We start from the raw sequence: 27256 nt of genomic DNA on the forward strand, positions 1-27256 counted from the left end.
TCCGAGTTTCCAGTTGTTTTGAATGCGGCAGAAATCATGCTGGATTGACAGCATGGCCAAGCTTGGAAAAGAGACCCTTCAACCCTGACTTGGACCACACACACTCCACCGAATAGCAGGCTAGTGATTGCTTTGCAATGCTTGCAGTTAGCCACTAATTCCTTCCAAACCACGCATTGTTGAATTCGCGATTTCCAACTTGTTGTGTAATGTTTATGTCCAATGGCCGATGAGCCATATAATTTGTTTTTTTTTAAATGGATTTGCCAGTAGATAGTCAAGTTGATTCATGATGATGATGACTGTTAGCTTGCTAGCTAAGATTTTGAAAGTATGATGTTGACATGTACAGTCCAATCAAAGCTACTGTAGATATAACATGATTTGACGTTATTTTATCAGTGGCCAATGACCTTGATCATTATTGGATGGACACTTCTCATGTAACTCTAGAGGCTTGAATTTTCGAGCTTTCCCAGTAGATTTTGTGGTGACGTAGTGTACCCATGAGTGGCAGAACACTGAGCCAATCACGGTGCAACTAGAGAACATTATCAACCCTTTAATTATTTTTTCATTATTTTAAAGCTTAACAGGTGGGAGTCAAAACAGGTGGGGTTCTGCCCCACCTGCCCTGAATGACAGATCGCCACTGGTTCCAGGAATTTCCAGGAATTTATATTTCAGCTCATGAAACATGGGACCAACACTTCACATGTTGCATTTATTGTTTTGTTCAGGGTATATCGTTGAGCCTCTCTCTGCACCTGGTATCCACCAAATGCTGCACTATGCCCCCCCCCCTTCCCATTTCTCCCACATTCACCATAGTCATGTTCCACTCCACACTTGGCACATTTATTATTTCCTTTACACTGAACAACTACATATTCCATTATTTGGCATTCAAAACACTGCAGTGGGAATGGGACAAATTCTCTGACATCGAAACTAAGGAATCCTATCTGTACTTTTCCAGACAAAACCTTCTCAAACCTCAGCAGCACCGACACGCTTCCACTTCTTTGCCCCTCTTTCCTACTGATCGAACTTTAGGCTTCAATCACTCTTCCTCCTATCACATTTTCTTTAATATCATCTAGATATTTAGGCCCCAGTGATGACTCCCTAAACCTAGCACCAGAGACATGCTTTTAATCTTCTTCCCATTAAGCTCTTCAATTTGCATAATCTTCCCTTGCGGAGTCTGACTACCATAACATATGAGCAATCTATATTTTCCAATCAACCGGGCTAGTTTGACTTCACCTATCATTCTCTAAGCCATTGGTTAGTCAGATAGGGCCTCATTTACACCCTGTGGTCTCATCAAACACCATCACCACTTTCCATTCCTCATCAAACACCATCACCATTTTCCACCCAAACACATTATTACTCTTGCTTCATACCTTGGCCCTCTTTATGCTTTCTTTACGAGACGTGCCACAATAGTTCCACTGCAGACCATTCAGGTCCTCTACCCTCATCCTCCACCTCCATGGCTTTAGAACTTAGGGCCATATATAGTTTGCATTCCAGCACAGCTGTTGCTTCTCCAACGTTTTCTCCATTTCCATCCCAAGCGCATTGTCAAGCCCTCTCTCACACTGGCTAGCCTTGTCCAGATTTATTCATAGATTTTTTTTTAAGCCTAAAAAATGGCCTTATACCCATTAATGGGTAGAACTTGATATCAAGAAACGCCCCTATCAGAAAACGCCCAGAAATGCTGTCTGCAATTACACCCTTCGCGGTAGTCCGCCATATTGTCTCTGAGACAGCAGAAATCATACAGAAGTACACCGGCGAGAGGAAAGAAAGCGAACCTGCCTTCACTTGGATCCCATATTTGATCAAAGAGGTAGCTATATACAATGGAAGTTTGTCCTCTGGTTTAAATTATTTTATGAAATAAGCAGTCAGTTAGACATGCTAACCGATTTAGCTAGCCAAGCCAGCAGTGGGACCCGGTGACTAGTTAGCTACCTACTAACGTTACGCATGTAAGTTGGGGCGAGAGGTTGATGGTGGGGTAGGGAGACTACCGGTATCTATCCAATTGGATAACAATTTACAGCTGACACGTTGATTTCGCAAACTTTTGCCAATTAACGTTAGCGAACTTTCGTACCTCTACTTGAAATCTGGGGCACTGGGCTAACGCACTTTTGTTATTCCTCAATACAACGAGACGCGTTTCTTATCAAACATGGCATTAGTTAACTATTTTAGCCAGAGGGCAGCAACACCACTTTTCCCCAAGAGATTGCATCCATTACAGAAGGGGACTAATAATAGCCACATTTTTTTTCAATTAAAACTAGCTAGTGTAACTTCATCATATTATGATATGTAGTGGATGTGAAACTCGCATGTGGCATGTTTACTCTGAACCAAACAGAATTTGTCCAATAGAAACTCAGGTTTTCGTTTAACGTTTTGCAACGTAATCCGCGAAATGAATACACTCTATTAATATCACACCGTCCCTGAATTCTAAAGGCAACTGTTGCTCACATAATGGTAACTGGTTATCTCCCCATCACTTATTGAGCAACAGTTGATTTGCCTATCCCAGAAGATGGTACTTCAGTTCTTAAAACCTAGTGTAATCTGAGGTGTAAGAGCTAGGTGTAGGCTCATGTACCAGGCACATATATCAAAGCTAGGTAAAAGGAGCCTCTGGGTAAAACCGTTGAACCACAAATGCATTGACTGCTTTGTTAAATTGGCTCAAGTGAGGATATCTATGACAGGAACCACAATCTATGACAGGCACCACAGTTATGACCGTTTGTCCATTGCTGGCAAAGATAAGTGAAGGCTTGACTGACAATATTGCAGATGAAATTGGTCTATTGGCAAGAAATATGGATGGAAATCTTAATTTAGCAATACATGCCTGTATGAGTATTCTGAACTTTTTGCTCAACAAAAGGATTTTTTTTTCAGTTAAAAATAGAATAAAAAGCCAAATGCTATATTATTTGTCTTAAAAAAAGAAGTTGCAGCGTTAATGAGGAATTTCCATCAAACATATTCATGATCATGGATGTAAGAGATGCAGAGTTTTTTTCTGGACAAAAATGGGGCATCGGTGCTGGGCATGGCCATTGGTGCGGTCGGGCGACCAAACATTTGAGGTCTCGTGTTGGCCCGCAGTGACAACATTTTTCAGTTTTAAAGCAAATTTCCTGCAATTCTACACATTTTGCTATGACTTATGCAATCTGAATTGATCAAACATTATAACAAATTCATGCCATGACAAAAATATTCCTGAATGCATCATTCTTGGACTTTTTCATTCTTCCTGTGCAGCATTTCCTTTGTTGATTGTTTGTTCTCAAAGATGCTCTTATTAAAAAATATATAGGTCCATTATCCTGCAGGGTGGCAGGTAGCCTAGTGGTTAGAGTGTTGGACTAGTAACTGAAAGGTATCTGTAGATAAAACCCTGGAATGGATTTAGCATTAATTAATTTAACTAGGCAAGTCAGTTAAGAACAAGTTCTTATTTACAATGACGGCCTACCCCAGCCAAACCCTAACCGGGACGCTGGGCCAATTGTGCGCCGCCCTATAGGACTTCCATTCACAGCCAGTTGTGATACAGCCTGGAATCGAACCAGGGTCTGTAGTGAGGCCTCTAGCACTGAGATGCAGTGCCTTAGACCGTTGCGCCACTAAGTCAGTAGTCATATAGCTTATCCCCGCCAGCCTTAGTAATTTAACATTGTGTCAATACGTTGGTGGTGGTGCAGTGACCCACTTTAAAAACAACCTACTGGTAGTCAGGCCTGGAATTTTGTATGCAACAATCCATAGCCTTCTAGCTTCTTCTTCACTTTTTTTTAGACTTATGGTCAACAAATGCAGTGTTGTAAATGTAACTGTGCATCAAATAGATTTTACACACACCTGTCGAAACTTTGTGATTGTCTGCACTGGCCATCAGTTCTTCGGGAAGTTTTTTCTTTTCTTTTTCGCACATGTAAATTATGCTTATTTGATCTGGCCTTGGTGATGGTCTCAAATAAGATAAATAATAATAATATATGCCATTTAGCAGATGCTTTTATCCAAAGAGACTTACATTCATGCTTGCATACATTTTTACGCATGGGTGGTCCCAGGAATCAAACCCACTATCCTGGTGTTGCAAGAGCCATGCGCTACCAACTGAGCTATAGAGGTCCACGAATATAACTGTCATTGTTTATTTTCTCTCCCCCTGTTGTCTCAGCTGTCCAGAGGTTCCCCTGGTGGCTTCCCTTGCTTACAGCCAAAGCCCCCCACCCCCCTTACCCCCTGCCCTGTCACGAAGAGGCCCCACCCCACCTTCCCTCCTCTCCCCCTTCCCTCCTTGTCCTTCTCTGCAGTAAGTGGCCCCTCCCCCTCCTCTGCCAAGCTGTTGGACATGCCAGGACCCGTGCAGAGTCGGGCCCGTGTGTACACAGATGTCAACACACACCGGCCCAGGGAGTACTGGGACTACGAGTCCCATGTGGTGGAATGGGGGTACATACCAGTCTCTCAAGTCACAGCGACATTGGTGCTTGCTAAACTATTATGAGAAGTCTGAAATTACTATTTCTCTTCATTCCATGTTAAATCTCAAGGCCAGATCAAGGTCTGCTCCCTTTCTGTCATTTGCAGTTTAATTTTAATTCCCTTGAATGGTGTAATTGACAAAACAATTATTCCCGCAGAAATCAAGATGACTTCCAGTTGGTGCGGAAGCTTGGACGCGGGAAGTACAGTGAAGTGTTTGAAGCAATCAACATCACCAACAACGAGAAGGTTGTGGTGAAAATACTCAAGGTAAGGGCCACGATGAGAAATCAACATCATTCAGATCATAGATTCATAGATTGCCATTCGATGCAGACTCTCATTGGATTCATATTGAATTAAAATCACCCAGACGATCAATACAATTGGTCTTTATTTGTGTTCATAGCCCGTCAAGAAGAAGAAAATCAAGCGTGAAATTAAGATCCTGGAGAACCTCCGCGGGGGCCCTAACATCATCTCCCTCAAAGACATCGTCAAAGACCCAGTGGTGAGTAGGAATGGCGGGAAAGATGTGAAAACGCTGTTGTTCTTTTAGAGCATGCCATGACTTTGATGCAACAACCCTTTCTCTTCTTTCAGTCTCGGACACCCGCCTTGGTCTTTGAACATGTCAACAACACTGACTTCAAGGTAAGCCAGAGCATCTGTTTTTTTACACTTATACAGTCTTACAGTCTTTATCTTATGCACATCGCAGCAAAATGTTTTGCAGCGGAAAATTCTTATTGGACAAGTTCTGGGGTGTATTCACTAGGATCCAAATGGAAGAAAACTAAACGGGGAGGGAACTACCTGAATTTATCCAGTAAACTCTAATTTTCAACTGTTTGGACTAATGATTACACCCCAGGTAGTCCCTCTCCGGTTTAGTCTGTTTTCTTCCGTTTGGTACTTAATGAATACCACCCTGATTCTTAACTGTGTACATCATCTCTATTCTGAGAAAAAGCCCTGTGAAACCTTCGTTCTTGGCATACATGCTGTTTCCCCAGTCTCGTGTGTGTGTGTGTGTGTGTGTTGAGGCACAAAAAGGTGCAGTGCCAGGATGTTTCTTGTCTTCTGGTTCTATTCTCAGTTGCTGGTACACTATGAGCAACTTTGGTGTTGAATTCATTAATAATAGATTTAGATGTTACCAGTCAGATGCCCAAGTTGATAGCTTTTGATTTCAATATGTGAATTCTTTGTATTGGATAATGTGTTCAGGTTGCAAAGACCTATACGCTTGTTATTTTTATTTTTTATTTGACTAGGCAAGCCAGTTTAGAACAAATTCTTATTTCCAATGACAACCCACTGTTCCTAGGCTAACTGCCTTGTTCAGGGGCAAAACAACAGATTTTTACCTTGTCAGCTCGGGGATTCGATCTACCAACCTTTCGGTTACTGGCCCAGGTCTAGGTCCATTATCTATCTGCATGTAATGTTCAGGGTGTAGTTAAATCACTGTATTGATTCACTGCATCTGTTTTTACTTGCAGCAATTATACCAGACCCTGACAGACTATGACATCCGGTTCTACATGTTCGAAATCCTCAAGGTTAGTCTCGTAATGTTGTCATTTGGGTGAACTATCCCATTCATTTGTGTAAGAAGCCCAGAGGCTTTGCCAGACATGAGTCAGCATTTCCCCCTCTCAAAAACAAGAACATTCAGATGCTTAGAGTATAGGCCCCTTGTTTGTCTTTGTCCAATGGTTACATACCAGCTCTTTCCCATCAACATGTTTGTGCACCAAGACGGGTAGACAACATCTGTTTTGTAATTTCTGCCTTTATTGCATTACTGTGTTGAGTAAATCCCCAGCCTCATCATTGCTAACCAGCGGCCATTTTGGCTCTTGGCTCTTGGCTCTGTGCACAGGCCCTGGACTACTGCCACAGCATGGGAATCATGCACAGGGATGTGAAACCCCACAACGTGATGATTGATCACGAACACCGAAAGGTGAGTGTTTACAACCAATGCGGCGGAGACACAATAACTGCCTGATTCGCCCTAGTCAAGACCTTTGTCATCCATTGAATGTGACTACAATATGTAGGTTAGTTTAAATAGAAATTTGATATTGTACCACGACAATCCTCAATACAATACCCCAAAGTCCAAGTAGTCTCTCCCAGTTTCACTCTGTTTTGGTGCCCTAATGAGCACAACCCTGTTGTATTTCTCTCAGTATTGACTTGCCTCTGTTTTGTGTATTCTTCCAGTTGCGCCTTATTGACTGGGGTCTGGCTGAGTTCTACCACCCGGGACAGGAGTACAACGTCCGAGTGGCTTCTCGCTACTTCAAAGGACCCGAGCTTCTGGTCGACTATCAGGTATGTTTTCCTGCTACTGTTATGAATTGTGTGACCAGCTCAGTCTGTATTATTTGCTGTTGTGTACATCCCATATATATGCATATAGATAACCTTTTCACAATACTGAGCTGTGCTGGTTACTCATCCACCATAGTTACAGGGCAGTGTGAAAACAAAATATCTTCACTTTTTTTCTCTTTTTTCCCCCCCACTGTCTTCGTCCAGATGTATGACTACAGTCTGGACATGTGGAGCTTGGGCTGCATGTTGGCCAGCATGATCTTCAGGAAGGAGCCTTTCTTCCACGGCCACGACAACTACGACCAGGTAAACACACACTCTCCGATACTTTGTCCACCATGTCTCAAAGGTCACACTCGTTACCAGTGAAGAACATAGCCGTGGGCCTGTTCAAGAGGGTGTAAGGTTACAGAACAAACAGATAGAAATAGACTGTGTAGAACAGATATGATTCTATTGGGGACAATAGGGAATCCTGTCGGCTCTATTCATTCCATTTCTATCTGCAACGTTCAGAGCGTTTCACGTCACACGCCCCAGGTGAGATGAATTACCTGGTGTTGTTTCTGACTTTGTAGTTGGTAAGAATAGCCAAGGTGTTGGGAACGGAAGACCTGTATGACTACATCGACAAGTACAACATTGAGCTGGAGCCTCGGTTCAATGACATTCTGGGGAGGTACGTTGGCTGTCTTCACTAGTGTTTTTTTTTTTTACACTGGGTTTGTAAACTTATACTCCTTTCTCATAGGGTTTACGGTATGTTGCCTGTAAAAAATAAATGCAAGCAGGCCCATTTTTATTTAATTTTTTTCCATAATCTCGCCTGAATACACCTTTTTATACCCGTTGTGCGCATGCCGGTGACGAGTGTGCAGATGTGGGTGGGGCGTCTATTTTAATAAGTCCAATGAATATACACCATCACAAAGAAATTAGTTAAGACGAATAAAATGTTTTTAAAATAATAGTATATTTGGATTTGAATTGTTACTGGTCTGTGCAGCCTATAGGCTACATGGCAGCACCATGCAACTTAAATCACCAGTTTATTTTGTTGATTAAAGCAGACAATACACACTCACATTCCCCTGCCCTGATACGTCAACAGTCATATATTTTATAGTAAGAATAGAATGGAATATAACAATAAAATACGGGATCGTGTTGAACTGTGGTCATATAAAAAAAAAAAGTGATATTTTTAAAGGGAACCCAAGCCGACACCTTTTTGAGAATTTGTATGTGCTTGAGAAACCTTAATCTGCTCTTTCTGATCATGTAACTAAAATCCAAATCGGTCCTGAATAAACCTCTGTGTAATTTGAAAGTCACTTTTGATCCAGGTTTCATTTTTTCCTATCCTCACTCTGCGTTGTTAGGGAGTGATTAAAAAAAATAAAAGCAATCTATATTTTGAAAAGCATGCGAGTCTCGTGTTCATATTTCACAACCTCTGCAGGCTTTTGGAGTTGCCTGTACTCGATCGAGCGACACAATCGGCCTACACTTGATTTTAGGCTTCATTGTTGCATGCTAAATGTTTCTGATCAGTGATGGATGACTAGATGAGCTACCACCTCCATGTATTTATTTGCCCAGCCAGGGACCAATTATCCAAATTTACAAAAATATTATGTGTAATCAAAATCACATTGCTTGATTATCAGGCAAGTCACGAGCTTTTGGTTGGGAGTAGGCTACTGTGTGAGTGAATAGCAAAATAATAAACGTGTTAAGCTACATAACTTGCTAGCAACATGTTCTGATTAGTGCTAATACAGCCAACTAGACTAAAAATGATCACGAGCAGCACTCACCTCAACCTAGCTAACATATCTCCAGCCTAATTGTAACCAAATATCCAAACAGATTCAGCGAAAACAAACACCTGACATTGACGCTGTCCCAGTCAAAACAGTGCTGAAATGATCAGCATTACTGCCATTTTTGTGTTTAACATTTTTCATAATGGCAAGAACAAGTTTGATGTTGGACAACAACAATAGAACATGATTTAATGCCAAAGACGGTAAGATGAAAGGGGACTTTTATACCCAGGGGTTGGTGAGGCTTTTAAACACATTGCAGCAATCATGACTAGGTCAGTTGGCGAGAAAAATAAAAGTACATGCTTTATTGCTGGAAAAAGCCCACCCCCCTCGCTAAAGGGTTTCGTCTTAGTTTGAAAGGGATATTAGTTGTTCCTGCCTTAAAAAACACCTGAATCTAGACCCTGCTGTGCATAGGTTTTTTTTGTGTGGTTTTTTTGCACTGCTGCTAACCTGCTCTCCCCTTCCAGACACTCTCGTAAGCGGTGGGAGCGCTTCGTCCACAGTGAGAACCAGCACCTGGTCAGCCCCGAGGCCCTGGACTTCCTGGACAAGCTGCTGCGCTATGACCATCAGGCCCGGCTGACCGCCCACGAGGCCATGGCTCACCCTTACTACTGTAAGTGCGAGGAGGGATCCAGTTGCCAGTACATTTAGCCGAACTGCAAAGTCAAAATTGTCTATATCGTGAAAAGAAAATGTAAGGTTAGGGGTATGGTTAATTAGACCATGGTCCCATATTGATGCGATTGGAAGGGACCTGTGGGTTTATCACAGGGGTGTGCAAAATACTGCAGATGTTTGTTTTTTGGTTTTTTGGTGGATTTAGTTTTCCGAATAGGGTGGAAATGTTTTATTTTGGTTTAGAAAACTCCAGGGCACAATTGAATGCCTAAAACGCAATCGTAAATGATGTAAAATTGACAATGGACCTACAGGTAACTGACAAAATAACGGAAACACTTAAGTAAATGAGGGTTACAAAGTATATTGAAAGTGGGTGTGGTTCCTGAGTTAATTAAGCAATTAACATCCTATCATGCTTTGGGTCATGTGTGAAAATGCTGGCCAGGCCATTATTTTGGCTACCATGGCCATGCCCCCTTCCACAGGGCACGAGTGGTCACTGAATGGTTTGATGAACATGAAAACGATGTAAACCATATGCTGTCGGTCATCAGATCTCAACCCAATTGAACAGTTATGGGAGATTCTGGAGCGGCGCCCGAGAAAGCTTTTTCCATCAACAAAACACCAAATGATTGAATTTCTCTGTGGAGGAGTGGTGTCACATCCCACCAATAGAGTTCCAGACACTTGTAGAATCTACGCCAAGGAGCATTGAAGCTGTTCTGGCTCGTGGTGGCCCCACACTCTAAGACACTTTGTTGGTGTTTCCTTGATTTAGTCAGTTACCTGAATATTAACTGCTGTTTTTCTGCCCCACAAATGTATTTTGACACAAATCAAAGGCTTGTTATGACTGGGGTTACTTTGCATCTCAACCAAATGTCTCTGTTGAATGCAACTCGCAGCTAAAAGGTATGTTATTTTCATGTAATGAAGGAGCAGGAAGTTTGTCATTCGTAGGCTGTATGTCATGCTATAAGAAGATTATTTTGTTTGTTCTAATCGGGGTCTTGTTCATTCGGGCACACTAGCAAAACGTTTTACAACGGCAAACAAAAACAAGCGTGTCATGTTGGAAACGTTCAGGTAGCGCCGCCTCGGTTTACTCTGCTTTCCTTCATTTTGTGTGTAATGAACACGACCCAGTTCACTGGTTATCTGCAGTTCCTTATGACCATCTACTTGCAGTGACTAGGGACTCGAGACTAGAGGTTGTTCAGTGTTTTTAATATGAGTTCTTTTTTCCACAAAGATAATGTTGTCAAAGACCAGGGTCGCATGCCGGGGTCGGCTAACCCTGCCGGCGGAAATACAACTGTAAGCACAGCCAACACGGTCACTGGTGAGTGCAAACACACACACCCTAATCATCCTAACCCTCCCACCCATGCATCCTCATCTGAACTCCCCGAGACTCCCATCACTCAGTGTTAAGGAGGATGTTTTGTCTGCGGGAGGCCAAGTTTGGAAATTAAACCAAATCAAGCAGCCGACTTGGTCTGTGTTAAGATTGAATTAAGCGGCTATATTGGTCCACACAAATTGGACAATCTTCTTATCAAGGGTTACCACATTGTCATAATTGACATACTGTAATTCAATCCAATACATTTCATAAGAGCTAAACTCACCATATGCCAGTGCATCCCTTGTCATCTTTCTTATGTAACTCATTGGTTATACAGACCTGCCAACATGCTCGCATTTTGCGTACCAACTACGCAATTCTCTGTCCATGTACGCAAGTACGAGATCCGAGTTAAAAGTACACAGAAATAAATACAGCCTGATTTAAAAAATATATATATATTTTTTTACATTTCAATAATAAAAACTAAATCCACTGAGTGAATCTAACATCCCGACTCTTGAGCTGCAACACACGGACATGGAGATGAATACATCATTTTTGTACGTAGCTATTATTGGACGTCCTCCTGTTTGTTGCGATGCTGAGTTCGCCGACTGTCAGCTGTACGTAAACTAATGGACAAATCCCGTTCTCGACTCTGTGTGGTGTGGAAAGGTAAACACATTGTTTCAAGCTAACGTTTGCGAACACAAGATGGACATTCAGTGGGCTCTAAAGTGCCAGCAGTTCACTCGCATTTACTAGTGAAAGAAATTAAGTGCATATGCGAAAAATAACTGGTCGCATTTGTTCGAGTGTGATATACATTTTTAATTCTGCATCCCATTAGTTGTATTTTCCACGTAACATTACGAGGATCATGCAACCTGACAGACAGCAACTGTAATTATGATCCACGTCACAAAAAGCATTACAAAAGTATAATAAAAGAATAAATCTAACTTCTTGGCATTAAATGGGAGTTGGGAGTTTAGAAGACTGCTCAGTGAAGAATGAATGAGCGTTTGGTATTAGCTATAGAAGCAATGCTTCTAAAATGCCTTTGCACTAGATTTGATCAAGTTTGAAAATCTGAAATCATGTATGCGCTGCAAAGAAACACAATCGGGACCTTGGCGTAGGCTGAAACACCGGGCTCTTCTAGCAGGCTGAAACACCGGGCTCTTCTAGCAAACAGCGGGCAGATTCCCTTTGCGGTAGCCTACTTAAGCTTTGTGTAGCCAATTTGCGGTCTGTGTGGACACGATCATTTGTTTTTATCTTTTCAAAATGATTTATCTTTTAGTGTTGATTATAGGAACCGTGTCTAAAAAGCCCATACTTGTGAGCTTGCCCTGTTTGAGAGGTGACAAGCGTTCCTCTACTATAGAGACTAAACTTGGGGGCATGTGCGAAGAACAACGTTATAGATAATTATCTCCATTCTACACTGCATGTAGTAGAATAAACATACAATCTGTGCTAATTACACAAAACATATATTTATTTTATGTTCTGTACTTATCAGTATGAATCTTTTATGTTTTGTACATACCTTTTTAGAGGACTGAACTGAACCAGTGTGTGATCCATAATGTTTGTCTAAGCACACAAATCTCCAATTTGCCACACACGTCTAAAGTTGGACCAGGTTGGCAGGTCTGGTTTATACTGTAGCTCACTGCATCATCAGGAATCCCTTGGGAGAGTGTTTTCTAAGTAACCCCGTGGTTATCTCTGAGGTGTACGTACGGTGGTTAAGCTAAATCCCCCCTTTCCCTCTCAAGGTATATCTGCCTTGCCAGCTGCTACTGCCCTGGGCACCCTCACCGGCTCGCCCGTCCTCTCTGCTGCCACCAACACCCTGAGCACCCCTGTGCCCGCCTCCGTTAGTGCCCCCCAGTGATGGCACCCCCAGGAGAGCAAACCTATGGGTGCCACTCATGCAGGCACGCACCAACATCTGTACTTACTCAGTCAGTCCGACTGCCATGAGATCTAGGAATGCCAACCTCTGAAGGCTATCTCGCCTGAACAATGTTTATTTGTTTCTCCTTGAATGAACTTGTGTTAACCAGACATGAAATGAATGTTCTGTGTAATCGACACATGCAGGTATTTATTTCATCTTGATGGCTGTGTGTGTGTCTATGTCCACAATCTGAGAATGAGTCACGAATCCAAGGTTGATGGGGGTTTCTCCCCCCGAACACGTTTTGTTTTTGTACATTACTGACAAGTACTTCATCGGAAGGCAACAGGAAAGAGACATTAGCATTTAGACCAAAAGGAACAGTCTGCAGTTTACTAATGCAACCTTGTCAAACGAGCGCGGACGAGCACACCTTAAGCAATTCCCATATTTAGTCCAGTCTACTACTCTATACCACCCTTATGAAAGACTTCCCGATAGTATTTGGAAGTGTTTGGTGCTGTTCTGTGCTCCAGTGGTGAGTTGAAACACTGAAGCTGCCTCACTCAACGTATCCTAATGACACTTCAGCCTGAATAGTATGTCTTGCCTTTCTACTGTACTGGATACCTAGTTTTTGATGTAAGAATTCACTGACAGTTTTCCTTTTTTTCTTTTTTACTGAAATGCTGTGGTGTGCTGGATGGGTTTCATTTACTGTGGCAATGGTTTGATGGCAGTATTGTCATTCGATCCCTTCGAAAGCCAGGCAAAACTATCCGTTCTGTTATTTTGAAAAGTTTCTCTCAAACGTGCTGCTTTGCAGTTCCTTGAAAAACTATGTTCACTCAATCGCTTGAGAAAGAGGAGACCGACTAAACCTATTTGTTTTCTCGGGGAGAGTTAGTTATATGTGGAGAAAATATGGATGGTGTTAGATATAAGATCACAACTGAATATGAAGGCACCAGAGTCCTGGTTAAGTTTGCTTGAAATGTGTTTGTATTTATCTGCTGTTGGTACCTGAGGAGAGTGGTTTTCTTTTTGTATTTAGTTTGTTTCGGGGATACGTTTCTTGGATTGATCACCTGTTTGGCTAACACTTACGGTGGCAAGAATACGTATGTGAACCCTTTGGAAATACCCGGATTTCTGCATAAATTGGTGATAAAATCTGATCTTCATCTTGGTCACAACAATACACACAGTCTGCTTAAACTAATAACACACAAACAATTGTACGTTTTCATGTCTTTATTGAGCACACCGTGTGAACATTCACAGTGCAGGGTGGGAAAAGTATGTGAACCCTTGGATTTAATAACTGGTTGATCCTCCTTTGGCAGCAATAACCTCAACCAAATGTTTTCTGTAGTTGTGCATCAGACTTGCACAACGGTCAGGAGGAATTTTGGACCACCTCTTTACAAAACTGTTTCAGTTCAGCAATATTCTTGATGTCTGGTGTGAACCGCTCTCTTGAGGTCATGCCACAGCATCTCAATCGGGTTGAGGTCAGGACTCTGACTGGGCCACTCCAGAAGGTGTATTTTCTTCTGTTGAAGCCATTCTGTTGTTGATTTACTTCTGTGTTTTGGGTTGTTGTCCTGTTGCATCCACCCAACTTCTGTTGAGCTTCAATTGGCGGACAGATAGCCTAACATTCTCCTGCAAAATGTCTTGAAAAACTTGGGAATTCATTTTTCCGTCGATGATAGGGCCTGGACAGCGTGCTGAGGCAGCAAAGCAGCCGCAAACCATGATGCTCCCCCCACCATACTTTACAGTTGGGATGAGGTTTTGATGTTGGTGGGCTGTGCCTTTTTTCTCCACACAGTGTTGTGTGTTCCTTCCAAACAACTCAACTGTAGTTTCTTCTGTCTACAAAATATTTTTCTAATAGCGCTGTAGAAAATCCAGGTGCACTTTTGCAAACTTCAGAAGTGCAGCAATATTTTTTTTCCGACCGCAGGGGCTTCTTCCGTGGTGTCCTCCCATGAACACCATTCTTGTTTAGTGTTTTACGTATCGTAGACTCTTCAACAGAGATGTTAGCATGTTCCAGAGATTTCTGTAAGTCTTTAGCTGACATTGTAGCATTCTTCTTAACCTCATTGAGCATTCTGCGCTGTGCTCTTGCAGTCATCTTTGCAGGATGGCCACTCCTATGGAGAGTAGCAACAGTGCTGAACTTCCTCCATTTTATAGACAATTTGTCTTACTGTGGAGTGATTAACATCAAGGCTTTTAGAGATACTTTTGTAACCCTTTCCAGCTTTATGCAAGTCAACAATTCTTAATCTTAGGTCTTCTGAGATCTCTCTTGTTCAGGGCATGGTTCACATCAGTCAATGCTTCTTGTGAGTAGCAAACTCAAATTTGAGTGAGTTTTTTTACAGGGCAAGGCAGCTCTAACCAACATCTCCAATCTCGTCTCATTGAGTGGACTCCAGGTTAGCTGACTCCTTGGCTTATTGGTTCACATTCCAACCTACACTGTGATTCTTTAAATTATGTATTCAATATAGACAAGAAAAATACAATAATTTGTGTTATTAGTTTAAGCACACTGTTTGTCTATTGTTGTGACTCAGATGAAGATCAGCTCAAATTTGAATACCAATCTATGCAGAAATCCAGGTAATTCCAAAGGGTTCACATACTTTCTTGCCACTGTAGATACTGGAAGATGTATTACATTTTCTCTGCGTTTTAGTGCCATAAATGTTCATCTTGTGTAAGGATAGACCCTGCTGTACATATGCATCCTTTTTTTTCTTCATTTGAAATCTCAATATATGAAAAATACATGCATACATCGACAAATTTGAGTCCTTACTTCACTGTATATATTTGTATGTCCTTTGAAAATATTTGTGTAAATAAACACGTGTTTTATTTATCAAGTAAATCTGACTGTATATATGTTTTTTTTTCAGTGTCTCCTGATTGTAAGGTTTTATTAACATTACTTTCCTTATAGTATTCTTTTGAGGTCACTTACAGTGCATTTGGAAAGTATTCAGACTCCTTGCCCTTTCCCACATTTTGTTACAACCTTATTCTAAATTGTATTAAATAGTTTTTCTTATCAATCTACACACAATACTCCATAATGACAAAGCATAAACAGGTTTTTAGAAAATTACACATTTATAATACTTTTTTTTTTAAATCTCACATTTCCATAAGTAATCCGTCCTTTTACTCAGTACTTTGTTAAAGCACCTTTGGCAGCGATTACAGCCTCGGGTCTTCTTGGGTATGACGCTACAAGCTTGGCACACCTGTATTTGCGGAGTTTCTCCCATTCTTCTCTCCAGATCCTCTCAAGCGCTGTCAGGTTGGATGGGGAGCATCGCTGTACCGCTGTTTTCAGGTCTCCAGAGATGTTTGAGTATTTTTGTGTTTTATTAGGATCCCCATTAACTGTTGCAAAAGCAGCAGCCACTCTTCCTGGGGTCCACAATAAAACATGAAACAATACAGGATGACATAATACAGAACCATATAGACGAGAACAGCTCAAGGACAGAACTACATACATTTAAAGTCTGGGCTCTGGCTGGGCCACTCAAGGACATTCAGAGACTTGTACAGAAGCCACTCCTGTGTTGTCTTGGCTGTGTGCTTTAGTGTTGTCCTGTTGGAAGGTGAACCTTCGCCCCAGTCAGGTCTTGAGCGCTCTAGAGCAGGTTTTCATCAAGGATCTCTCTGTACTTTGCTCCGTTCATCTTTCCCTCAATCTTGACAAGTCTCCCAGTCCCTGCCGGTGGAAAAACATCCCCACAGCATGATGATGCTGCCACCACCATGCTTCACCATAGGTATGGTGCCAGGTTTCCTCCAGATGTGACGCTTGGCATTCAGGCCGAAGATTTAGATCTTGGTTTCATCAGACCAGAGAATCTTGTTTCTCATGGTCTGAGTCCTTTAAATGCCTTTTGTCAAACTCCAAGTGGGCTGTCATGTGCCTTTTACGGAGGAGTGGCTTCCATCTGGTCACTCTACCATAAAGGCCTGATTGGTGGGGTGCTGCAGAGAAGCTTGTCCTTCTGGTAGGTTCTCCCATCTCCACACAGAGACTCTAGAGCTCTGTCAGAGTGACCATTGGGTTCTTGGTCACCTCTCTGACCAAGGCCCTTCTCCACCGCTTTCTCAGTTTCGCTGGGTGGCCAGCTCTAGGAAGAGCCTTGGTGGTTCCAAATGTCTTCCATTAAAGAATGATTGAGGCCGCTGTGTTCTTGGGAACCTTCAAAGCTGCAGAAGTTTGTTGGTATACATGCCCAGATCTGTGCCTCGACACAATCCTGTCTGAGCTCGGCGGAAATTCCTTCGACCTCATGGCTTGGTTTTTGATCTGACATGCACTGTCAACTGTGGAAGCTTATATAGACCGGTGTGTGCGCCTTTCCAAATCATATCCAATCAATTGAATTTACCACAGGTGGACTCCAATCAAGTTGTAGAAACATCTCAAGGATGATCAATGGAAACAGGATGCACCTGAGCTCAATTTTGAATCTCATAGGCAAAGGGTCTGAATACTTATGTACAGTTGAAGTCGGAAGTTTACATACATTTAGTTTGGAGTCATTAAAACTCATTTTCAACCACTCCACATTTCTTGTTAACAAACTATAGTTTTGGCAAGTCGGTTAGGACATCTACTTTGTGCATGACACACTACATTTTTCCAACAATTGTTTACAGATTATTTCACTTATAATTCACTATCACAATTCCAGTGGGTCAGAAGTTTACATTCACTAAGTTGACTGTGCCTTTTAAATAGTTTGGGAAATTCCAGAAAATTATGTCATGGTTTTATAAGCTTCTGATAGGCATCATTTGAGTCAATTGGAGGTGTACCTGTGGATGTATTTCAAGGCCTACCTTCATACTCAGTGCCTCTATGCTTGACATCATGGGAAAATCAAAAGAAATCAGCCAAGACCTCATAAAAAAAATTCCGGTTCATCCTTGGGAGCAATTTCCAAATGCCTGAAGGTACCACATTCATCTGTACAAACAATAGTGCGCAAGTATAAACACCATGGGACAACGCAGCCGTCGTAACGCTCAGGAAGGAGACGCGTTCTGTCTCCTAGAGATGAACGTACTTTAGTGCGAAAAGTGCAAATCAATCCCAGAACAACAGCAAAGGAACCTTGTGAAGATGCTGGAGGAAACGGGTACAAAAGTATCTATATAAACAGTTAAAGTCAAGGTATTGGAGTGGCCATCACAAAGCCCTGACCTCAATCCTATAGAAAATTTGTATGCAGAACTGAAAAAGCGTGTGGGAGCAAGGAGGCCTACAAACCTGACTCAGTTACACTAGTTCTGGCAGGAGGAATGGGCCAATATTCACCCAACTTATTGTGGGAAGCTTGTGGAATGCTACCCGAAATGTTTGACCCAAGTTAAACAATTTAAAGGCAATGCTACCAAATACTAATTGAGTGTATGTGAACTTCTTACCCACTGGGAATGTGATGAAAGAAATACAAGCTGAAATAAATCCTTCTCTCTACTGTTATTCTGACATTTCAGATTTTTAAAATAAAATGGTGATCTTAACTGACCAGGGCATTTTTACTTGGAATAAATGTCAGGAATTGTGAAAAACTGAGTTTAAATTTATTTGGCTAAGGTGTATGTAAATTTCCGACTTCAACTGTAAATAAGATGTGTTTGATTTTGATTAAATATGCAACAATTTCTAAAAACCTGTTTTCCCTTTGTCATTGTGGGTTATTATGTTTAGATTGAGGAGCATGTTGAAGAATAAGGCTGCAACGTAACATGTGGAAAAGTTAAGGGGTCTGAATACTTTCCGAATGCACTGTATATACATTTTGCTATGTTTGAAATGAATTGTGACAATTGTGATACATTTTCATTGTAATGCTAGGTTTAGTTAGACTACTGTTTTAGAGCTTCATTATCTGGCAGAGTGCCATTTGATGAATTCTAGTGAACTTGAAAGACTAACGACTTTGAATGACTAATTAGATTAGATCACCAATTGCGACGTAATGGCCCAGTTAAGGAGCCCCATGCGGCTATGGAGTCGAGGTTATAGATTTATTTGATTTCAAACACAATACAACCACACGTGGATAATGCATTTAAAATCTTTGAGGATGACACAAAAGTTTGAAAACGTATTTCCATTATGGTTCTCTAAATGGTTAAACATTTTACAAAAATAAACATTGTAGGCTAGGCATACTTGGTTATACATAGAACAAAGTGAAGGATAGGACAACATTGTCATTGGTTAGAGCAAGACTCCCTCAGTGGATCAGCGATCTCAGACTCCTAAACTGATGATGGTGATGCCAGATGATGACCTCCGTATAGGTTGACTCTTGATGGAAATGGAAAACTGCTGTTATTTTTCTTGCAGACTTGAAAAGTAGTAGAAAGAGCAGAGTCACTTGCAAAAACATTGTGTTTCATTTTCATTTGTGAAAACAAGTGACAGAATTGTTCACAAGCATTTGAAAAATAAGTTTGAAATACCAGTGCAATAAAAACATTGTTCAGTCATGTCGTAAGCTCTGTTATGGTAGCTGGACGGATCACTATGCTAAACTTTTCAATACCGCCATTAGCATCAGTCCGTTGTTTCAGTATATATACTTAGAATGTAACACTTGGGTAGACTTACTCAACATTGGGTTGCTGAGCTAACAATGTGCACTCTTTGATACCCGGGGGAAGTGATTCTCCTGCTAAGGATGTTACAGCATTCTTCACTGTTGTGTACCCTACAAAAGAAATAACCGATAAGTTCCTAGATCTAACTGCATTTCAGATCATGTTGAAAATAGCATTTCTATTTTTACTGCATAATGATAGACTGAAGTTTGAGTTATACCTTTTCAAACAGAGCTCCCTGTCTATTTGCTCCAGTGATTTCCCTTTGGTCTCTGGTAACATGAAGTAAAAGAACACCACCGCTCCCACTCCAATCAGACCATAAGAAAGGAATGTCCCAGACAAACCAATCACATCTGGTGACGAAACATAATCAACTTCATTGCCAGGTAGATACTTTTTAACTAAATACTGCAATGCATTCTAGGTTGAGCGCCATACAAGGAATATAGTTCAATCTTTGAAGATTTAACCCTTGAATGAGTAGATGTGACCAAACTTTTGACTGGCACTATATACAGTATATTCAGAAAGTATTTAGACCCCTTGACTTTTCCACATTTTGTTACGTTACAGCCTTATTCTAAAATGGATTAAATTGTGTTTTATTTCTCATCGATCTACACACAATACCCCATAATGAAAAAGCAAAAATAGGTTTTTAGAAAATACATGAGTATTCAGACCCTTTACTCAGTACTTTGTTGAAGCACCCTTTGCAGCGATTACAGCCTCGAGTCTTCTTGGGTATGACGCTACAAGCTTGGTACACCTGTATTTGCGGAGTTTCTCCCATTATTCTCTCCAGATCCTCTCAAGCGCTGTCAGGTTGGATGGAGAACGTTGCTGCACAGCTATTTTCAGGTCTCTCCAGAGATGTTCGATTGGGTTCAAATCAAGGCTCCGGCTGGGCCACTTAAGGACATTCGGAGACATTCAGAGACCCGAAGCCACTCCTGCGTTGTCTTGGCTGTGTACTTAGGGTCGTTGTCCTGTTGGAAGGTGAAAAGTCACCCCAGTTTGAGGCCTTGAGCGCTCTGGAGCAGGTTTTCATCAAGTGTCTCGCTGTACTTTGCTCCGTTAATCTTTCCCTCAATTCTGACTGTTCTCCCAGTCCCTGCAGCTGAAAAACATCCCCACAGCATGATGCTGCAACCACCATGCTTCACCGTAGGGATGGTGCCAGGTTTCCTCCAGACGTGATGCTTGGCTTTCAGGCCAAAGAGATCAATCTTGGTTTCATCAGACCAGAGAATCTCATGGCTTGGTTTTTGCTCTGACATGCACTGTCAACTGTGGGACCTTATATAGACAGGTGTGTGCCTTTCCAAATCATGTCCAATCAATTGAATTTACCACAGTTTGACACCAATCAAGTTGTAGAAACATCTCAAGGATGATCAATGGAAACAGGATGCACCTGAGCTCAATTTCGAGTCTCATAGCAAAGGGTCTGAAAATGTAAAATAAGGTATTTCATTTTTTTATTTTTAATAAATGTGCAACAATTCTAAAAACCTGTTTTCGCTTTGTCATTATGGGGTATTATGTGTAGACTGATGAGGGGAAAAATATTTAATTTTTAGAATATGGCTCTAACGTAACAAAATGTGGAAAAAGTCAAGGGGTCTGAATACTTTCCGAATGCATGGTAGTAAACCGGACTTGTTTGAATGTGAATTCATAGAAGTAGACACTTACTGATGACATTCAAGAAGGAGAATGTGACAATTAAGTTGGCAGCCCAGTTGAAGCAGTTTGTGAAGGCAAACGCTCTCCCTCTGACCGCAGCAGGAAATATTTCACTCAAAATGAGCCAGGTCACTATGCAACGGAAAATTCACAAACATTAACCTCTAGTCATTCACAAGACAACGCCATATGATTGTCAAAAGCAATTTCTAGCAAAGCTTAACAATAATCTTGTGGCCCCACATTTAGATAATTTGCCAGAAAACACGATAATTATGAATAATCCTAGGAGAAAGTACTTACTTGGTCCAAATCCAACTGAGTATGCACTGACGACTGCCATCATACAGAATAAAATGATCCAGTTCACCACTCCATTGTGGACAGCTGGAGAAGCCACTGGCATCAAAGTACCTAAGGATCTCTCAGCATCGTAAGTGATATGCCTTACTTCGGTCCTATCGTGACGTCCAAGGCGTTGACTGACAGAAATGTCAAAGCTTGATTGATTTTCCACCGTTAGCTGCGATAGGGGTGTGCTGTTATTGACATAATCCCCAGCATTACAGGGTGTGTTGGTGTGGACCACTGAACGCCCGCTCAAAAGTCCTATGGTCATCAAACACACGGACATTACTATACATCCACCAATGAGCAGAGGCCTCCTGCCAACCCTATCGGCAAACACCATGGAGACCAAGGTGGCGATCACCTTGACTACCCCCAAACCCAAGGACGCCAGCACTGCTGAGGCATTGCTCTTGAAGCCCACTGATTGAAAGATGGTTGAGGAGTAGAAGAGCACATTGGGCTGACCTGTGAACTGTTGAAAGATCACCAAGCCTAGCGCAATGGTAGTCCTGGTCCTCATGTTGTCCTTCTGTTGAAAGAGGTGCAGAAAGCTGTACTGTGGGTTATCGAGTGTGTTGGAAACATGTGCCGAATTCTCCACTTTGTGATTCTCAATGGAGTGAATAAGACCTCTTTGGACTGCTGCAGGTGTTCCGGCATTGGACGGGAGAAACCAAATGGAGACAAACTGAGCCAAAGTAGGCACGATGGCTAACCCAAACATATACTTCCATCCCTGCCTGGCATCGGACAGGATATAGTTTATGGCGTAAGCTCCCAGGATGCCCACAGTGATACCAACTTCGTACAGAGTCACCAAAAAACCTCTGTGCTTGGGGGTGACCATCTCCGATACAAAGATACAGCAGGACATGGAGGAGATGCACATGGCAAAGCCCACTGTGATTCTGCCCACCACCAGTGCCAAGTAAGAGTTGCTGACCAGAATCAAACTCCCGGCCAGGATGAGGACGTTGCTGTGGAGGATGGAGTTCCTCCGGCCGTAGCGGTCGATCAGCCACCCACCAAACAGGGAGGCCAGCAAGGCCCCGATCAGAAGGGCACTGACCACAGCCTCCTGCTGGACACAAGTGAGTCGGAACTCGGCCTGGAGCTGGAGGAGAGCCCCGGAGATAATCCCCAGCTCGTAGCCAAAGACCAGGCCACCAAGCGTGGACACCACACTGGAGAGGGCCAGGGTTGAGCAACCTAGGGAAGAAGAAAAGGTTTGGAGTATATAAGTATACAATTCATTATGTGAGTATAGGATTCATTTCGTTAACATTTGAATGATCTTTGGATGATGTGATACAATTGATAATGGTTTCCACAGAAGGTAAAAAAATATTAAGGTGCAACACAATGTAATCATTTGTGTCTATTTTCATATTACTGTATGTGTGCCTATATAGAGGACATTTAGTAAAGCGGCTAAAAAATGTGCTTATCATACATATTCTGTGTCCCATAGAAGAAACATTAACTAATCAAATGTATGCTCATGTTTGGAGAAAGGACATTAATAATTGATTATGTTCTTCATGTCCAGGTATACGTGTTTTATATGCAATATCTATTTCGGATTAATCTAGCAAAACTCCAGGATAATGGTTGTAAACTCTACAAAGCGGTGTCTTCAATGATGCTAACGTTTTATTTTTTTTATATATTTTTTTACAGTTCTGCATATGCATAAGTATTGCACTGGATAAGTATTCCATACATGTACTGTTAGGCCTACTGTACGTCTACATTATTTTAGTTGTTAGTGGTTGTATATTCAGGCAAAAAAATATGTTTTATGTGTTTTCTATGCCACATGGTTTTACTTCATGAAAGGGTTTTACCAATGATATATATATATATATGTACTGTATATGTACATAATTGGGTTTTATGCACATCCAATGAAATAACAGGAGCTGGACAGTAGAACATAGTGGCAATGTGCAAATATTTCACCTGGATTTGACAATTAGTGGTCTCATAAGTTATTTTGTGTCATTTCATAACAGCTTGTCTTGATGTTGAAAAATAATTAGGTTGAAATAATCCAAATAACTTACCCATAATATTGAGTTGCTATTCCTTCAACTAAAAACACATTTCAGTTCAAGCAAGGCTCAGTCCATGTTGGCATTTCTCGACTCTAAAACAGAGGCAAAAATAATCCATGAAACATAAAAAATGATGTTTATAAATAGAGAAATAAACGCTTATGACCTCGCGCGCCCAAAAGGAGATGCCCTGCGGCGCATGAACAAAACAGCGAGTGCGAGAGGCGGCACAGCTCTGTAGTCATGACAACTCCCCTGTTTATGCCGCTGATTTCATTAGACAAGACCACTTGAGATTGGCTCAACAAAATGCACTCTGGCCGTTAATCAGATCATTGCTCCTTTTCTCTGTTTGGAAAAAGCATCTTATGCACTGGTAGCAAATGTAATATTCCTTGCAAATAGGCTGCAGAGAGGAGATGACAATGCATTGATGAATTTAACAAGTCCTTTCAAAAATACTGCAGCAGCGTTGTTTCAATTAGAATAACGGTAATACATTGATTACAAGGCCTTTTAATCTATTATATCCCATCTATTCTATTCAATTTACAGTATAATAATATTATATTCCATTCTATTCTGTCACCATCCAAACACCACAGTTTTATTGCTTGCTCAAAACAAACAGGCCTATATGGTTCATACTAATGGCTATATGGAAAATAAGAAATACATTGAAGGTACAAAATACATACGATATTCACCACGATTTTACCTGTTGCCATTGTTGATGCTCTTATTAGTAAAACACCAGTATGTTTTATATTTATCATATCAGAAGTGTAAAATAAATTATTGCTTGATTGTACATCTTTGGACGGTAGGCATCATTGCTATCATGGAATACCGTTATTGAATGTTCGCATATTAATAGGCTAAAGCACAGATATAGCCTAGACAGTAGACTACATACACTAACTACCCTTACCAAAATTGTCTGAAAGTTAAAATCAAAGAAGAAACGACGAGGTAAAACAAAATGTCAGATTTCCCATCATGCGGATAGACTCAAAGGCAAGTATCCCGTTAAACTCCAGAGAACGCGCTCGAGTGCACTCATTTACGTAAGGCAATGACTAAGATGCTTTGTTTTTTGTAGTAAATTTGCTTACCATGTTCTTACAATGTTTCTGGTGAAGATGCATTTGGTTAACTTCGGAGCAACACAATGTATGACTTTACATCAGGAAGTTGAAGCTACGTGGCAGAGAAAAGCGTCTCAAATTGCAAGTCTGAAATTGCAAGAGACTCCATTTCAAACTTTTGACACCAGGGGCCGACATCTCGACAACATTTAAAATATTCAAAAGAATCGAACTCCTAATGAAACTTTTCCCATGCTTCACTTAGTGAAACTATCATTGGAAAATTGTAGGCCCATACCATAGGCCTAGCATTAATTTCAACTCATACATCGATTAAGCCCATATGAACGACAACACGTATGGAAAAACGTAATGTGTGATAGTTATTTTATGAAAACATTAAAAAACATCGCAGTAGGCTATCATTTGCCTTCGTGAATTATTCCTACAGATGTGATAGTGATAGCATCTGTGACCTGGCTTTATCTCCAGTCTTTTTACATTTCGACTGTTGAAATATCCCTGTCAGTTTTACACCGAAACTAAGGGTGGCAGAACTTTTAAATACATGCAATTGTGCCACTTGTCTGCAAGCAGAAAAAAAACAGTGATTTGTAAACATGGCTGTTGAGGCGAACAGTGTGGTCCTCCTGCAGTTTCTCAAGAAAATAGAACTGATGAAACAGGGTGCAGAAGCTCGTGTATATCGGGGACGTTTTTGGGCAGGCCGACCATTGTAAAGTAAAGGTTTCCTAAATTGTATATAGGTACCCGGTGCTGGATGAAAAACGCACACATCGCAGAACCATGCAAGAGGTGCTCTCAATACTTCGCTGTTGAAAAGCTGTTGAGTGACTGCTGGGGATCTACATGGTTTCAAATCATGAAATAAATTGAAGTTGCAGAGCTGCACCGCACTGCAGAGATGTTGCTGTGGTGTCTTTGTGAGCTGGACAACTGTGAAATACTTCCAATTTACAGGATGTTGATGATTGGAAGGTCTATACGGTAAGTAATTTTATCTTATTTATATGAGGTCATACATATCAAATAATATATTTAAACAATATGGCCCAACAGGTTGTGGTATTTGGCCAATATACCACGGCTAAGGACTGTACCTGGATACAGCCCTTAACCATGGTATATTGGCCATATACACCAAAGTCCGATGTGCCTTATTGCATTATAACCTGGTTACCAACGTAAAAATAATAAATGTTTTGTCATACCCGTGGTATACCGGTCTGCTATACCGCGGCTTTCAGCCAATCAACATTCATGGCTCAAACGACCAAGTTTGTAATATATATGCCTGCCTACCATTGATCTTTATTAGTGTCTAATATTCCTCTTTCTCTCGGTTCCTCTCCTCTCTCTCTCTCCAGGCATATCTGCACCAGTCGTCTACTTTGTAGACTACACCTCCCACTGCATCTTTCTTGAAGACATTGTGGGCTACATCACCGTCAGAGACCACATCTCCTCCACGCAGCTCTCCTCCACCCAGAAAATCCCAGAGGACCGTCTGGAACAGCTCGCTAAGAAGATGGATCGGATTCTGGCCAACATGCGTGACGAGGACGCCGTCCATGGAGACTTGACCACGTCCAACATGCTGCTGAAGGCTGGAGAAAGCTTTCCTGAGCACCCACCCCAACACAGAGGTTCTGTTCGAGAAGCTGCTGAAGGCCTACGGAGCTTCGTCCAATAAGCCCCACGCCGTTGTCAATAAGCTTGATAAAGTTCGGGTGAGTGGGAGAAAGAGGTCGATGGTCTGTTAAAGGGAACCTATGAGATCGTTTGTACCAATGCATTTACAAGGACATGGCCCGTTTGGCACTGATTTGTTAAGTGTTCTATTTGATATTTAGATGGTAGCATATAGGCATAGACCGTGGAGAAGCTGTCAGTCCGACAATGTTATGTTACTACAAATATTTGTTATTGAAATAAAAGACCCTTGGCTTTATTTGTTTGAGTTTTTTCTTGACATAATAATATACACTATTTAGCAGACGCTTTCATCCAAAGTGACTCACAGGCATGCATTCTAAGGATGGGTGGTTCCCGGAATCAAACCCACTATTCTGGCGTTGCAAGCACTATGCTCTACCAACTGAGCTACAGAGGACCACTTCTTTCACTGGTTAATTCAATGTAATGAGAATCTAGAATGAGGTTCTGTGCCTTTCTGATGGCCCACAATCATATCCCTTGTTATGTAAGGAAGGCCTTACTTGGGATCTTTTATGAGCGTTCCTGTTTCAATTGGAGCTGGGAAATCACATGACTGAGATAGGCGTGTAAATGTTTACTTTCAGAATTGCTCTCCAGTCCTGTCACGGTAAACATCCCAACCAAACGTGAATCCCAATGAATAGCTGCTGGGATATTAACAATGCAATCACAATTATGCTCATCCTTTTGGATTGTAAAGGTATGAGGCAAAACGCTCAGTATTTTGATTGTCATGGCAATATCACTAGGGCTTTCTTAGAAGTAACGTTATTGGGACAAATGTCAAAGTCAGCCCTACAAGCAAACAACAGTACTTGTCTTGGCTATGAAACAAGTTCAGTTTTTATTATTGTTGTATTACTAAATGTATGCGAATACATCCTAGAATAGCTGTTTATGCTATGCATGTTTTTTTATGGTGATATATTGCCCGCAGGACCCTCACACAATACGTGTGCACCGGAATGGCTGTGTTCAATCCAGACGGCACCTACAGTTTGAGCAGTTGAATCAATTCCAGGCTACAG

At 41.5% G+C, this 27256-nt stretch overlaps 2 protein-coding genes and 1 pseudogene across 4 annotated transcripts; 2 read left to right on the forward strand and 1 right to left on the reverse strand.

Moving 5' to 3' along the window:
• The first annotated feature begins 1726 nt into the window (after positions 1–1726).
• LOC115142822 (casein kinase II subunit alpha-like) lies at positions 1727–15542 on the forward strand. Its single transcript, XM_029682586.2, has 13 exons — positions 1727–1864; positions 4250–4524; positions 4716–4827; positions 4967–5068; positions 5161–5211; positions 6063–6122; positions 6446–6529; positions 6793–6903; positions 7111–7212; positions 7485–7585; positions 9209–9357; positions 10621–10710; positions 12507–15542. Exons 1-13 carry the CDS (start codon positions 1730–1732, stop codon positions 12623–12625), a joined length of 1491 nt encoding a protein of 496 aa, XP_029538446.1. The 5' UTR covers positions 1727–1729; the 3' UTR covers positions 12626–15542.
• LOC115142823 (solute carrier family 2, facilitated glucose transporter member 10) lies at positions 14601–24633 on the reverse strand. Of its 3 annotated transcripts, none has more exons than XM_029682589.2 (7): positions 24516–24633; positions 23410–23492; positions 21296–22552; positions 21002–21124; positions 19521–19656; positions 19311–19410; positions 14601–19005 (listed from the first exon to the last, which is right to left on the reverse strand). In XM_029682589.2, the coding sequence occupies exons 2-6, from the start codon at positions 23411–23413 to the stop codon at positions 19311–19313; spliced, it is 1620 nt and encodes a 539-aa protein (XP_029538449.1). In that variant the 5' UTR covers positions 23414–23492; positions 24516–24633; the 3' UTR covers positions 14601–19005. The 3 variants fall into 3 exon arrangements, with proteins under 3 accessions (XP_029538449.1, XP_029538447.1, XP_029538448.1); XM_029682587.2 differs by having other exon boundaries at positions 14601–19047; XM_029682588.2 differs by having other exon boundaries at positions 14601–19410; positions 24527–24630.
• Positions 23823–26460, forward strand: LOC115143741 (EKC/KEOPS complex subunit TP53RK-like; annotated as a pseudogene).
• Positions 26461–27256: the final 796 nt, after the last annotated feature.

This window comes from Oncorhynchus nerka, linkage group LG15 (genome assembly GCF_034236695.1).
Source record: "Oncorhynchus nerka isolate Pitt River linkage group LG15, Oner_Uvic_2.0, whole genome shotgun sequence".
Taxonomy (NCBI): Eukaryota; Metazoa; Chordata; class Actinopteri; order Salmoniformes; family Salmonidae; genus Oncorhynchus; species Oncorhynchus nerka.